The sequence below is a fragment of the Aythya fuligula genome, chromosome 2 (genome assembly GCF_009819795.1).
Source record: "Aythya fuligula isolate bAytFul2 chromosome 2, bAytFul2.pri, whole genome shotgun sequence".
NCBI lineage: Eukaryota > Metazoa > Chordata > Aves > Anseriformes > Anatidae > Aythya > Aythya fuligula.
In genome coordinates this window covers 44644917-44660613 of record NC_045560.1, presented here as the reverse complement: position 1 = coordinate 44660613, position 15697 = coordinate 44644917, and the positions used below count along the sequence as shown (strand labels likewise).

General features: G+C 39.5%; 1 protein-coding gene across 3 annotated transcripts; it reads right to left on the bottom strand.

The window, feature by feature from the left end:
* Positions 1-7155: 7155 nt before the first annotated feature.
* On the bottom strand, positions 7156-15561 carry METTL6 (methyltransferase like 6). 3 transcript variants are annotated; one of them, XM_032181876.1, is made up of 6 exons: positions 15528-15561; positions 13876-14260; positions 13074-13208; positions 11883-12053; positions 10137-10278; positions 7156-7591 (listed from the first exon to the last, which is right to left on the bottom strand). In XM_032181876.1, the coding sequence occupies exons 2-6, from the start codon at positions 14155-14157 to the stop codon at positions 7443-7445; spliced, it is 879 nt and encodes a 292-aa protein (XP_032037767.1). In that variant the 5' UTR covers positions 14158-14260; positions 15528-15561; the 3' UTR covers positions 7156-7442. The 3 variants fall into 3 exon arrangements, with proteins under 3 accessions (XP_032037767.1, XP_032037766.1, XP_032037765.1); XM_032181875.1 differs by lacking the exon at positions 15528-15561 and adding an exon at positions 15030-15058; XM_032181874.1 differs by lacking the exon at positions 15528-15561 and adding an exon at positions 14683-14964.
* Positions 15562-15697: the final 136 nt, after the last annotated feature.

Sequence of the window (15697 nt, the reverse complement as noted above, 5' to 3'; positions counted from 1 at the left end):
GATCTTGAAGATCACCTCATTCCAAACCCCTGCTATGGGCAGCAACACCTCCCACTAGACCAGGTTGCTTGAAGCCCTGTCCAGTGTGGCTAGGGATGGGGCTAACATTTCTACGGGTGGGGCATCCACAGCTTCTCTCACCCTAATAGTGAAGAATTTCTTTTTAATACCTAATCTAAATCTATTCTCTCTTAGTTTAAAGCCATTACCCCTTGCCCTATCGTTACACTCCCTGAAAAAGTCCCTCCCCAGCTTTCCTGCAGGCCTCCTTCAGGTACTGGAAGGCCACTGTGAGGTCTCCCTGGAGCCTTCTCTTCTCCAGGCTGAGCATCCCCTCCTCTCAGCCTGTCTTCATAGAAGAGGAGCTCCAGCCCTCTGAGCATCTTCATGGCCCTCCTCTGGACTTGTCCTAATACATCTGTATCCTTCTCATGCTGGGGGCCCTAGAGCTGGATATAGTGCTCCAACAAGTATGCAGTAAATGTTTCATATTGTGAACCTGTTCACAAGAATCTTCTTTGGAAGAAGCCATGTGTTAAACTTAATATTTGGGCTCCATTCACTCCAGTTCCAGGGACTCTCCTGTAGCCCTGTACAATCCAATTTTTCAACACTTTATATTTCTTTCTACCTCCTGTAATATTCAACACATTCACCATAAAAATCAATGGCAATAAAAGCATAGCTAAACTAAGGATATACAATGTTAAAGGTTCCAGGAAATGTCAAGGCAAGCCACAAAAGCGAATTTCACAGTGAGACTCACAATTCATTCATATTTATGAATGTAGTCAACAGCAGCAGATTTCCAACCAGCCACAAGACTTTATGAAAGAAAACTGTATCATCACAGTAACAGACAGTTATATGGCTGCTACCTGTGCTGCAAAACCATTTATTTGAGTGCCCCTGGAGCAAAGTCTGGCGCTGCACATCTTCAGCTTTATTTGGTACGTAAACATGAGTAATGCCACTGTTGCAGCTACAGTTTCACTTGCAAGCTTTTCAAGCTTGCCGGACACATTCTAGCTCTTTTTCATTAAATTTTTGAAAGTTACTACTTTTTTTTTTTTTTTTTAAGATATTAATCTTTGGACTTTTATTGCAGTACTAAATAATGCTGCCTGACATTGCATTTACTGCCAACAGATAGGCAGCCCTGGCATGTGAATAAATCACATTGCTGCTAGCACAGACAAAGAAGTCTTGTTCCTTCAGTTTGTCGGTGAAATTGCAGAAATAAATATTCAGTCATTCACAAGACACCTTTCTTTTTAAAAAAGTACTCACAAATCTCAAGATCTGTTGTAACTAGCAGTCATTCTCTCTCACTGATCCTGGCCAAATTAGTCAGAGATCTCACATAAGTTTGTATAGATGAAGTACAAAGCATGCATTATGAAATCAAGGTAATAACTCTCAGTATTAATTAAGAAGCTCACCCTGTCTTCAGTGAGCCTTTGAGAACATTACTCTGTTTTAAGGAATATATGTAATTTCTGTTGTAAAGTCTGCTTGTGATATTTTCTTTTCCTTTTAAGGTTTTGTGGTTTGTTTGTTTGTTTTTAACCCTTTACTTAGTGGCTTGGAAGGGTCCCTCAAGTAAAAGGAAAGGCTAATATTTGTGTATAGAGGAAAGGCTGTTTGGAAGAGGAAGATTTTTCAGTATTTCTAAAATACAGTCTGGCTCTGCAGCAGCTTGATTGTTTCAGTTTACTTTAAAGAAGGTTCTTCTCTCTTCTGAGTTTTACATTTATTTTTAATAGGCATTCTCTTGGCCATTGTGTCTCAGACAAGATCAAGAAGATCCTGATGGTTGCTGGAGGTATGCTACTGTAACAGGTCGAGACACTAGAACATCTTCATGTTCAGCTTACAACTAGTAATTCACATTTTTCCAGACAAAAGGTGACAAATTTCATGTTCCCTGGGGCCAGATCCTAATGAATATGACAGAGCAGTCCAGAAGGCAAATTGAGTGTTTAGATGCTGAAGCCAGCTGGTCACTGCTAAGAGTTTCAAAACAATGTTTCTGAAGGTAGTTCAGAAAGGGATAGTTGTAGTGGTTTTGTGGCTTCTTCACGGTATTTTACATTCCTATGAAGTTGGTTTCACTAATAAAACAAGTGGAATAGAGCATTTATTGTATTCATGCAGAAAACAACCCTCTTTTCCTCCCAACCACATGCCTTTCCTCTCTCCTTTGAACGCTAGGGTTTTAGTATAACAGCAACAGGTCTGGTATGTTTAAAAGGCTTCCTTTTGATGATAAAATATTCCAGTTAAGTATCACCTTTCATATAAAAGCTTGAAGCCAAATCTAGGGAAAAAAAATAAAGAAGGATAATGAATGAAAAGTATCATCAAAATCTTTAAATGTCAGATGTATAACAATCCCATTACGTGTGAAGATATTACCTCACTGAAGAGCACCTTTTCAGGTATTTAAGGTCTACTAGAGGGAGTAGGGGTCCGGAGAAGCTGACTGTAGACAAATACTCAGTGGAGCCCAGGCAATAGGCAGGCTGTGGCTTGTTTGCTCTCTGAATTTTCCTATGAGTACCCTCAGTTATTCCAGTTGCGGGTTTCAGTGGATGCTACAGATGTTGCAAATGTGAACTGGAGTTGATAGGACCTTCAAAATCAATCAAAATTTTCCTAAGATGAGCTTTGAGAGTTGCTGGAAAAGAGGGTAAATGTTCATAACCTAGGATTATTATTAAGTAGAGGTACACAAAATTACTTGTCTTTTGGAAAAATCACACAGGCTTTTCTTCATGCCCTTGTCTTCCCCGATTTCACAGAAGCAGTATTTTCTCTCCAGTGCAAACACAATGAATGGTGCACATCAGCTTGGGAAGAAGGAATGAAAAACAGTTCTCTAATGAAACATTTTACCTGGCTAATAGCTTTTATTTTTGCAAGCAATGCCTCTGTGTGCCTCCCCATGGTAAAGACTCACCATCTGCCTTTGCTCTAATAAACGAACTCATATTATAAATATGGAGTGCAAACATACTCATATCCTGAATCAACTGCACCCCAGAGTCAGATCTTTTTGCAGAATGTATAAATGGTAAATATTTGCTCCCAAATGTTCAAAATAGCTCGCAATGTTTCCTAATAATAACAAGCATAACCAGCAAAAAAATCATTATTGCTACACTATGGAAGGTAAAAATCCATAAACAAAGACTTACCTATTTTCAATAGCCATATCTTCACACACATCTTTCCAGTATAAAATTCTGCTGCCCAGAATATCCTGAGTGTATTGCTAATATTGTACACAATTAGATGTTGCCCTTCTGTCTGCCTGTACTGTTAGTCTAGTTTTGGAAGCTACAGGCTTTCATTCCCAAAATTTTACGTTTTAGGTGAGCAACTCATTTAATTGTATATCGTTCCTGGCCTATAAGACTCAGAAAACTTGTTTTGCCTCCTATAACCTTAGACATAATCTTACCTTTTTCCTCTGCCACACACTGGTTCTCACCACTGATTTCTTCTTCAAACACAGGTCTTTCACAGAACTCTTCCAGAAACTAAAAACAACACAAAACAAACGAGCAAACAAAGCCCAGGAACACCAGTTAGGCCTACACGTGACCTTTCAGTTCCATATACCAGTTTCTTCTCACACAACCCAGGCTGTATGTTTTACAATTCACTGCTTATGCTTATAGATGCTAGATTTTCAGGTCCTGATTTTATAGCACTTTGTTTCATAGGAATGATGCACATTCAACCATGGGGATAATGCTGTATTAACTGCTTAAATATCGCGTCTTTGGAACCGCAGGAACATTCAGATGCATGAAAGATGCACAGAAATAGTGTTTTAGCTTTCAGATGAACCACTACTTTAAAGTTCAAGTGAATTGGTCTCAGCTGCCCATATTCCTAAGGAAACAAAGCTTACCCATGCATACAATACCCATGTATTGTATGCCCAATATATGTGTGGATTTCTGTCTAGTCTTAGCCTGTCTTCAAACACATTGGCCAATATCAACCAAATTTGACAGAATAGTAAAGGTCACAGAATGACAGAAGACCCAAAAGACATTATATTTCTGTAAATTTGATGAAAATAGCCAAAAGGATCATGTCCTTACTAAGAATGGCACAGTAACATTCTCTTAATATACGCTGTTCAATTCCAGTAGAAGACATTGGAGTATCCCACAGAAGAGAGAGACTTTAGGATTCCCTGACTGCAGGAAAAGCTTTAACCAGAGTTCACACTTTATTAAACATCAGATAATGTCATCACAGCACACCAAATCTTAAACGCACACACACACAAAATCAGGCTTTCTTAGTCCCACTGTTTAGATAATTATTTCTAAGTATTGCTCAGAACAGGGTGGTAGCATGAAGTAACTTACTGATTATACTTGCTGGATCAGCAGCCAGCTCAGCTTAGGAAGGTTTTCTGCAGACAATTAATTCAGTCTCAGCAGCCCCCACTGATTGAAGACAACTTGAATCAAAGAACGATCAATACTTTCATTACAGCTTTCATTACGATGGCATAGTAGCTTGTTTGTGCAAGGTGAGCACAATTCAGTGCACGATGGTTTTTTTTCCAAGCCCTTTTGAGACTATTAACCCTGATTACCTTGCCTCCCTAAGAAGAGTTCTTCAGGTGAGGGTTCCAGGAAGAGCTGTCCTTAGCACGTTGTGCCTCTGGTGAGCTTACATAGGCTTGCAAAGGCTGAAGGGGTGGGGGTGAGTATGGACACTTTATTCAGCACCACAACAGTCACATGCATCCCTTCGGTTATCACGTCTCACAGTATGATGCAAGGACTTCTTCAAGCTCCTTCAACTTCCTCCAACTTTACCACAGCTGAAAAAGCTTGCCATGATTTGGGGTTCATGGAAGCAGAGATATAAAGACTTAATAAAGCTTTCTGACCACTCATCTCAGACTAACCTCTGCTTTATGACAACTACAGCTGGCAGACTTTCTTGTGAGTAACTGGGTACTTTGTTTTCCAGGTCTGACTGGAAATGAAAATGAATGAGAAGAAAACCAAATTCTACTACTGCTCTACTGCTTTCCTTTGAGTGTGTCCTATACAAAAAGTGACAGCAGTTCCTTCAGCAGAACCACACAGAAACACTGAAGCTACAGCCACTGAAAGGTGTATTCTTGTTCAAAAAAACATTTAGCCCAGTGTAAAAAAGGAAGTCAATTGCATTCTGCTATTAAGTCTAGCAAGTTGACTCAAAACTTTTTTTTTTTTTTTTTTTTTTTTTAATACTTGCCTACATTTCAGTTCCTTTTTTGGGATGTTCACTTCAGTGCACTTGCCGTTGCAAATGCTGAGTCACATGCCAAAGTGATCAAGAGGGCTGGCCTCATTTACGTGCTGTGTACTCTAAATGACCAAACATCCAGGCTTGTAGGACATTGATGTTGCAGGATCCAGACTGCACTAAAATCAAGAGATCTCAGGCTACCTCCAGCCATTGCAGAACTGCTGTACTAAAGATGAACATTTGCTAAGAGAAGCTACAAAATGATGATTGCTCAGATTATAATAAAGCTATCACTGTTATACCCCTCTTCTTAATATATTTTTCCATTTACTATAAATGTTACTAGACACTTATTACTCATATGGCAGAAAGTGCTAATGGGTTGCACAGTAGGGGTCAGTAATACATAAATCCCCAGGATGATGCTCTCCATAAACTAAGGAGATGTCATGTAATAACCATCCTCAAAGAATCATTAGGAGAATTGCATGGCTTAATCGCTTTTTCCTCTGAGGCCCAAGTTTGATGACACAATAAATCCAGCTTTGCGGCTCATGGTATCATTAAAAAAAAATAATAATGATTTGCTGCAAATTTATTTACAAACATCTAAACTGCATAAGACCTCTGGCAGTTTCCATTTGTTAAAAAAAAATAAAAAAATCTGGCTGGTTAACTTTGTAACAGTAGGCTTTATGCTGGAAAATTATTACTTCTTTCTCTCCGTACACAGAGCCAGTGTAAGTGCTGAAAAAAATGCAGTATCACATTACAGCCAGCTTGTCACAAGCATAGGCAAACACCTCTGATCCGTATCAGAGGAATAGGACTAGGTCATCTAGCTACACACAAGCCCAGTGGAACAACAGCCTGAGTCATACGATCACACAGCAATTTATGGTGCAAGAGATCAGCTCCCTGCTCAGAACACGGCCACTCAAACAGGTTGTTCAAGGCCTTGCCCACTCAGTTTCTCAGTATTTCCCAGGACAGAGGTTCCACAACCTCTCTGGTCCTGTCCCAGTGCCTGCCCTCCCCCTCCCCCCAAAATCCTAGTGTTTCACTGAAATCTTCCCTGTTGCAACTTGTGTGCATTACACAAGAGCAGCACTGCCCATTGCACAAGTCACCAGATACTTCTGAGCTTTCTCTGCTACAGAGCAGCTGCTCAAAATGCAGGTGAAAGATCCAGATGTGTTTGTGATATTTTTATCATCCAAGAACAAACAAGAGGTTCTGCAGTGCAAACAGATGGGGATGTCAAAGGGAAAGGACGAATTTTCTTCATGCAGTCAAGTCTGTGAGAGCCTGAGGCAGAGCATCAGTACGACGCCTTTTAGTGGTAGGAACAGCAAAGACCAACACCTTGCCTGATAGTGACAGCAAAGAGTTAAGACCTCTGCTCAGGAAAGGAGAAGCAGAATACAATTCATATAAAATAAAGTACTTCTGGCCTTCAAATTTCAGTTTCAAACAGGAAACTGACTTGGAAAACCTCAACTGTTTCTGTTCAGCAAATGAAGAACATCTGAAATTAATTAGGGATGAAGACAAACTGATCTTTTAACAACTTCCTTCAAGCATGAAATCAGATAAATTAGGAACATATTTAAAATAAACATGTGTAAACATATCAAAATGCTGAGAACATTAAGAAGATTATTATTAAAATACTGAAGCAGCTTTTAACAAAAAATACCAGTGACCAAGCCTGTTTCATTCCCATATCTGAGAAGTTATACTCAAAAGCCCTATGAGTGCTGAAAGCAGATGAAATACCGGAACATTAACAAGTCAACAATAAAAATAAATTATAGGAAACAAATTATATTTATTTTAAAATTGTTTTTAATAAAAATGGAAATGAGAACAATTATACCAGTAAATAATGAAAACTAGAGCTTAAAGTTAAAAAATATTTAGTCTGTTTTACCTGACCCTCCAACAATGCTGCATAGGTTTTACTATAAAAACAAGATGCAGATACTCAGCAGGGTCCTGCTTTGCAAAACCTCTTAAATTTTAATTAGAATTAACATCCGTATTTCATATCTGAGGGCAAAATCCACCAAGAGTTACTGGATGGAGTCACTTCTGGTTTACCAAACAGATGAGCAAGTACAAGGAAAAACTACATGCTATTGGCAATGCTATTGCTAATCAGCAAGAACTTATGTCTTACTGAAAGGCTTTTGAAATTTGCTTTGAAGAAAAACTCTTGGAACACGCAAGTCTTCTTTCCTATTCACAGTTTCTCGGTGCACGTATTCATTGACCACTTGCTCATATCCCTCAGACTTGAAGATCTTAGACAAGAACTCTAAAAGACAAAAAAAAAAGATTAAAAACCCTGTTTAAGCAACTTTTAAAACACTACTCAGCATTTATATAAGCATATGTTCTTATGTGTTAGAGCATGAAAGATCACACGTGCCTTGGGATTTCAAGCTGTTCTCTGCAAGCAGACTGCTGCACTTGTACTGAATAAAATCAATACAGGACTCCTCTGGAAACATCTACTTAAGCAAAACAGCTTGCAAAAGTGGGATGTAAGCTCAGGAAAGGAACTAAACCCAGTTTAGTTTCCAAAACTTGCCACATCTGTTATATTTTATTGTGCCTCCTCATTCTCCCTGTGACCAACAGGAGTATATTTTTGCTTTGTGCAGCTGGACTTCACTAGCTGAATACATCACCTACTCCAAATATTCCAGGGGTGATCCAGCCTTACAAATGCGTCTCTGCTTGAGAAAGAATATCACCCAAGGTTACCAGACCTTCACACGCCATTGCTCCATAGAAAGAGGAACAAAATGGCAAAGTGGGTTTGGTGGTACCAAGCCTCCACTAGGTTGCACTGAAAGTATTTCTCATAAACAAAAGAATCTCACTCAAAGCATATCTTCATTTGGAAAGGCAGAATTGCCTCACAAACAAGGTGACCTAAGCAGTTTTGAGCCAGGGGAGTTTTAGGCTAGATGTTAGGAAGAACTTCTTCACTGAAAGGGTTGTGAGGCATTGGAACAGGCTGCCCAGGGAAGTGGTGGAGTCACCATCCTTGGAGGTCTTCAAAAGACGTTTAGATGTAGAGCTTAGGGATATGGTTTAGTGGAGGGCTGTTAGCGTTAGGTTGGAGGTTGGACTCGATGACCTTGAGGTCTCTTCCAACCTAGAAAATTCTGTGATTCTGTAAGCAGCAGAGAGGGCTGCCCATACTATTGACTTGTCGTGTTAACTGTAATTCATTACCCTTCCTTTCCCACAGCTTGTTTTGTTTATTTCAGGCATGATTCCAAAGAAATTTAAGCCATGCTAAACTTGTGCTACTTTGTAGGAAATAAAAGCACACCCATTTTTTCAGTACACAGGTGGAGGAGTGTGATGAAATGGCTGATCAGGTAGGCATAGGCAGCCCAGCACTAGAAGACATGGTGTGTTGAGGGGGAAAAGGAGAACACCCACTTTGGCAGTAATGCAGGATTTTATCAACTTAAACCCACCATGAAAGCACGTGAACTGGCTGTAAACAGTGTGTGTTTAAAATGGGAGATCCACATCAACAAAATAAAAATAAACAGCTGTTAATTGTGCATCAATTGAAATCTCATTATAGGACATGTTCAATTTCTTCATGAAACAGAATTACAATCACACACTCCTCCAGAAATTTAAGATTATTTCAAACAGTGGAAGAATGGATTCGCTGCCATGGAAGACCAGTGGCGTTATCTGAGGCCAGATATGTTGCAAATGGGCATCATTCAAATCATCCCATGCAGTAATTAGCTGGTGTACCAGCGTAGCGCCTCTGCTAAATAAAAGAAAAAAGCACTGGTTCCAAACTGTGCAAGAATGATGGAGTCACATTCCCTGTGACCAAAGAATTCTCAGGCATTAAGCAACATGTATATGAAAATCAGTGAGATGAATGAGATCATAAAGGATTAGAAGCAGGAGCAGAAGTGGTCCATGAGAGAATCACAGACCAGCCCAAGGCAAAACAATTGCTAACAGATCAGTTCTCTTTCTTCTTCCTTCCTCTTCTCCCCTCCCTACCATAATTCTTCCCCCAAAGCACACATTCACACTAGCAAGGAATTTCTCATTCAGAAACAAATCCTAACACATAATAAGAATGAGTTTTAAAATTCCACTGATAGGTCGTTTTCTTTTTAATTTGGTCCCTTTAGCATCCATCCTCTTTTAAGAGCTAATTGTTTAAGTAGAACTAAAAATCACTCAGTAAATAATAGTTCTAGAAATGCTTCAATGAAGCTGGAGAACAGCCTGCATTATCTTAGATTTCATCATTGTCCCATAAAGAATAGAAAGAGCCCAGATTAATGGTTTTTATATATCAGAAGCAATTAGGTAATACATTATGTCATAAAATATGAACAACATTTGCTTGGCTTCAGATTGGTCTCTTCAGTGGCTGTATTTTGCTTTAGACTAAAAGAACAAAGAGCCCAGAGAAATAAACACACAGCTCTTATGACACAATGCCCTATATTTGATACGGGGAAGTAACAGTTCAGTAGAGTTTAGCACGAGAATTGTGAGTTAGGAGGCGAGCTATAATCTCAATTCATTTTGAGAGTCTAAGCAAATTCCTTCATGTCTCTGTGCTTCCATTTACCCACCAGTAAACTGCAACAATTACTACTCTTCCTAAAGCATTCAGAGCAATGACAGAACAAAAAGACTGTTTAAATACAGTATCAAATGGAAACGCTTTTTGCATCATTTTTATGAAGAAACAGAGGGCAGAGTGACCACAGCTATCTCAACAGGATGTCTGCACAAACTTCTCAGCACTGTAGACATGATTAAGAGAAAAGAAAACACTCTACAATATGTCTTACCTTCAGTAAAAAAATACGCTCTTGTCCCATCTTGTCTAACATAGAAGTTTTCTCCAAGTTTGCTGCCAGATTTAAACCTGAGCATTGCATGATCATACAGTCCATAGTCTCTGAACAGGACACACTTGCCTGGTTTTAATACCTGTCATGTAATACATACATGCTTTAATAAGACAGATTGATTTAGCCATATATATATATATATATATATATATGTATGTATCTAACATACATATGTATGTTTATTTACACATATAGACACACACATAACTAAGTCAAGGTATCCTAACGTGTTAAATACACAAGCAATATATATTTTGAATTCATTCCCTGTGCAACAAAAATGTTATATAAAAACTGGATTGTTAGCTCTCACAAAATTATTTTTTCCCCATGAACGCTGGGGTATGAAGTATTTTAAGATACCTGTTTGGATGCTTATCAGCTAATTGAGATTTTTGCAACGCTCTTCAAAAGCAAAGAAATAAATGTACACTTCAACAATAACAGTGAAGTCATAACAGGGCATTTTCTTTGCTGACTAGCATACAGTCTAGCACACAACGTTGCCAAATAAAATTTAGAATACAATAACATGTTTTCAATGTGAGAAGGAAAAAAAGTTGCAACATAATAAGAAATAAAAAAGGAACAATTTCAGGGAAATGGTATTGCAATATAATAAGAAATAAAAAAGGAACAATTTCAGGAAAATGGTTTGCAGGTGAGATTGTTCTTTTGTTTTGTTTTGGTTTGTTTTTTAATAGCTCTTCAATAAAGAAATCAAGCTATAAAGAGTTCAGTATTTAGAAATACACAGCCATTAGCCATTCTGACTTTAGACTTTTGATGCATGCAACTTTCCTACCTCAACAAATGCCAGCTGTAGGAATATTTACCACTTGCAGCTTTGTGCAGAAACCTACAAATGAGCCAGATATCTCCACAAAGAAACAATAATTATCCTTTTCATGTACATGAGCTATGAACCAATCCCACCTTTAGAAAATGTTTGGAGTTGCATGAAAAAAAAAATAATCTAACATTCCTTTTTCAAACTACTGATGATAAAATGAACAGGACATCTGATAACATAAAAAAAATATACACACATAAAAAAATAAGTTGGCTATGTCCCTCTGCAGTCAATATATAACTCAAGCTCACCTCAGAGAAATTAAAACATTTGAATTGTGATTGTTCTGAAACTGCCCTCTGTGAGGGCCTATCCTAGCCCATCAACCAACAAAGGCAGTCCAGAGAGCTAAATCTCTCTAGATTAACGTTAATCTCTGAGCATGCCATTTCTGAATGACCACAGGTCAAGCATGTTTAATAATAACAATAATGTTCCAACTGCAAGTCACTGTATCTTCTGGAAGTCAATTATGGTTCGCTGTCATCTGTATCTTATCAACACAGACATTTCAGCAATCCATAAACATTATTTGTATCATACAACCCTGAAGCCCAAGTCCCAGCTTCGAGATACCATTTTCTTGTGTTCATAACATACATTAGATTAGAATTCAAACCACTTCACAGTACCATGAGAAGAAAAAAACGTTGCAAAACATAGTTTAGCCCTTTTACAAGGCAAAATAACTAAATACCTTCCATGAATACGATGTTAATTACAAATCACCATTACAAGTGGGGCTATTTTCACAGAATAGAATTGTACTTTCAAGATAAACAGCATGTAAGTTCTTTAAAGGCTGTAAAATAAGATGTTAAAATACTTACCTTGTAAATGTTCTTCAAGACAAGATGCATTTTGTCAGGATGAATGGCAGAAAGAACAAATATAAGAGTGACAACATCCACTGAATCTGCTGGTATATTTTCTAGAAGGTCATCTTTGGTAAGATCACACTGGAACACTTTGCATCTTTCAGTGCTGTATAAGGAATTTTTCTGGGAGAATGAAAAGAGCATGCTTTCACTTAAAATTAGCAGCATTTGTTACTTCAAAAAAAAAGTTAAAAAAAAATTAGTAGAACAACACAAAAGATGGTGGCAAAAGAACATAAACATCCACTAAGTGACAAATACAACATGAAATTCATTGCTGAATACTGCAAGTGAAACTACAACTTCTAGAAGAGACTGTTCTCAGGAAGTCGAGAAGGAATGTGTGTTATGACAATTCAGAAAACATACCATTTCTCTTTTACTGCTGCTTCTATTTTTAAAAAATATAGAAATACTGTTAAAAGAAGGCTTTCATGACAGCCCTAGGGACAGCTGATGGCATTTGTGCTTGCAAGGGGGCTGTGGTACCCAGGTCATTCTGCAGGGCTGTGCTGGTCAGGCTGGGGGCAGAGGCAGCTGATGGGGGCCCTGCCACTGACTGTCTCCCACAGCAGCTCTTCTGTGGCCATGGAGTGCTCAGAGGTGCCTGGCCTTATTTCCAGTGCTGTGAGATAGGTTTGGGTGCTACACTGAACCCATTTGAGGAAGTTTAACTAAGGGTCAAAATCACTCGCCACACTCTCCTCTGCCTCTGGGGATGTACAGCCTTCGTTTGCCTGTTCACACCAGACTTAGGACTTTATTACTGGTCATTCAGGGTAGGTTCAGGTTGGAAATCAGGAGAAATTTCTTGTCAGATAGAGTGGTTAAGATTGGAACGGGTTGCCCAGGGTGGTGGTGGAGTCACCGTCCCTGGGGGTGTTTAAGAAAAGTTTGGTCTTAGGGATGTGGCTTAGTGGGTGACATTGGTGGTAGGAGGACAGTTGGACCAGATGATCTTGGAGGTCTTTTCCAACCTTAATCATTCCATGATTCTACAAAACAGATCAATCTAAATTTTTTGACAGATCTAGTCTACTCTTCATACATAAAGAAAGGCAAGAGAAGTCTGTCACTCCAGTCATTTGTAATTTTATAAGCTTCTAAGGACACTCTACAAGAGGTTCCAAACATTACACCAACCTTCACATACTCCACAGCTCTGGGAGAGAAATCACAGGCATACACAAAAATGTTCAGATCTTCTTCCAAGAGTGGAAACAAGCAGTTCCCAACCCCACAGCCAGCTTCCAGAATGGTCAGTTTCTGATCTGCAAACTGGGGAGGAAGAAATCCAAAACAAAGCACATCATTTTTGTTTTCCTCATAATACCAGCAGAGTCACTGTTCAATCAGCATATTAAAAGCTATAATCAAGTTTAATTACCATTGATTCAGAAACTGAAGTAGCCATCCATTGGATAATCTTGACACTACAGAAGAAGAATCCTGATTTTTGCAAAATTACAAAGCCTTTTAGAATGTATTAATGTTTCTTAATTGCTTACTTAAGGGGTAGATGACTAAACAGATTGCTGTACCATTTCTGTCATGTCTCATTCAGATAATAAAGAACAACAGATGCATCTGACTATTCCCCTTAATGATGTTTTGCAATTAGCCTGTAATTCTGGGTGCTCTTCTTTAAAGCTGTGTTCCGAAGTGCTCCAACTTGCAGCTTTAAACATCGTATTACCATATAGACATGTGTCCTAAATAGACTCTCTGTGTTCTAGATTCCATTCTTAGTATCCACATGGGTCAACTTTAAACTGACCTGATGCACCTGATTCTGAGAAGGTATCTTTGATATGAAGAGAGGCTATGCAGGTCACTGCACACTTAATGTGTGAGAGCTCCTGCCTTAAGGGCTTAATTAGAAGTATTATTAAATCATTTGAAAACAATCGATCTGTCTCTTACAGAGAAAGTGTACAGGGCTCACCTCCCGACATGCTTTTAACTCTTCAAACTCTCTGGTTGTCCAATGTCTGTCTTTAAAGAAGTTGGTGCTGTTTCTTTTGTAAAACAGATCCCAATTCTTCTGTGCCTCTTTTTCCAGTTTCAGTTGCTTGAATTCAGACACCAAAACCTGATCTTTTGCCAGTCTCTCAACCTCTTCTGGGCTAAGGATTCTTGTACTATGGCCTTTTCTTTGGAAAGCCCCATCTTCTGTACCTGTTGTTACTGTGTCTAAGGAATCAGCTGATGTGTTTTCATGGAGCATCCTTGAATCTTTCACACAGATATGAATAGCAAAGACCCAAGGGTGATTTTCATTTCTTTAACATCTATTTCCATCACTTAACTTGGGTAAAATAACCAAGGATCTAGAAGCAGAAAAAAAAAAAAAAAAAAAGGAGGAAGAGTTACAGCGTGCACTTATTTGGGCTTTATGGTGGTATCTCAAACATGATGGACTGCAAAACCACCTGACTTCTTGTAATTTCAATATTCCACCCAAACTAACAGCAATCACAATGATTTCAAAGTTAAAGAAGATAGTCTGCTGGTCTACTTTCTGCATAGTAAAAAAAAAAAAAAAAAAAAAAAGAGAGAAAGATGTGGCAGATCTAAACTTCTTTCATTAAAATGACTTTAAAAGGAGAGGAAGGGCTTTGTTTCTTGTGAACTCCAGTTAGCAACACCTCAGAAAAAAAACAGTAACCGAAAACCAGATGACATGGAGTGCCACTAGATTGGTAAAACAAGCTGCTGTACTTGTGTCAGCATTTCTCCTTCCTGTTCTCACCTCAGAGAGAAAACACTGGTTAAACCATCAGCACTCGTAACACCGCGTCACTTGGGCAACAGAGCAAAACCTGCACGGTGGCAAGGCCGGTGGCCAGCCCTTGTCAGCACTCCTTCCCCTGCCTCTTCCTGAGGATCCGCACCCGTTTGGACAATCGCAGGTGGTTTTTGTTTTTCTATGGGTTAAGAAAAACGGAGCAATGAAAAGAGCTCTTCAAAGGCTGGGGTCCAAAGCTTCTGGCTGATGTTAAGCTAGTTCTGACCTCTGCCTTGCCATTAAATAAATAAATAAATAAATAAATAAATAAATAAAATAAAAAATAAAGTAAAAACAGTACTTCAACTTACCAATGGAAAATTGGAAATGGGAAAAAAATGGAAACGAGGAAAGAGTGGAAATGGGAAAAAAATGGAAATGAGGAAAAAACAACAAAACTTAACGAAAAAAAAAAAAAAAACAGTACTTCGTTTAGATGCGTTACCATAAATGATACAAACAATGCTGCAAACAAAGCCATCAAATACAGATGTGCTAATGAGATAGAAAACTGTCAAAGTGCTGCCCGTGTTCCCGGGTGTCAGAGCACATCCCCTGCTCCAGAAAGGATGGAGAAGGTTGCAGAGAGGGGCTCCTCGTGGGTACACCCCCAAAAATAACCCTAACCAGCAAAGCTCCCACTATCTACCCGGCATGCTAAAAAGGCTCAAGGTCCATACTCCACAGATCGAGCTGCAAACCAAGCCCAGCCGGTCTCCCTGCTCACCGACCCGTCCCCTGCACCCCCAGCCCCCTGCAGCCTGCCCTGAGCGCATCCCCGGGGGGGGGGGGACCCGATCTTCGCGCACCCCACGCGGGGAAAGCCGCAGCCACCCCGGCTGCCCCTCCTCGTCCCTCCTCGTCCCTCCTCGTCCCTCTCTCCCTGCCTGCCTGCCGAGGGCGGGGAGCTGCGGGGGCCGCCCCTGCAGGCCCCGCTCCCCCTCGGCCGCCGGCGCCGCCGCCCCGGAGCGCTTTCCCG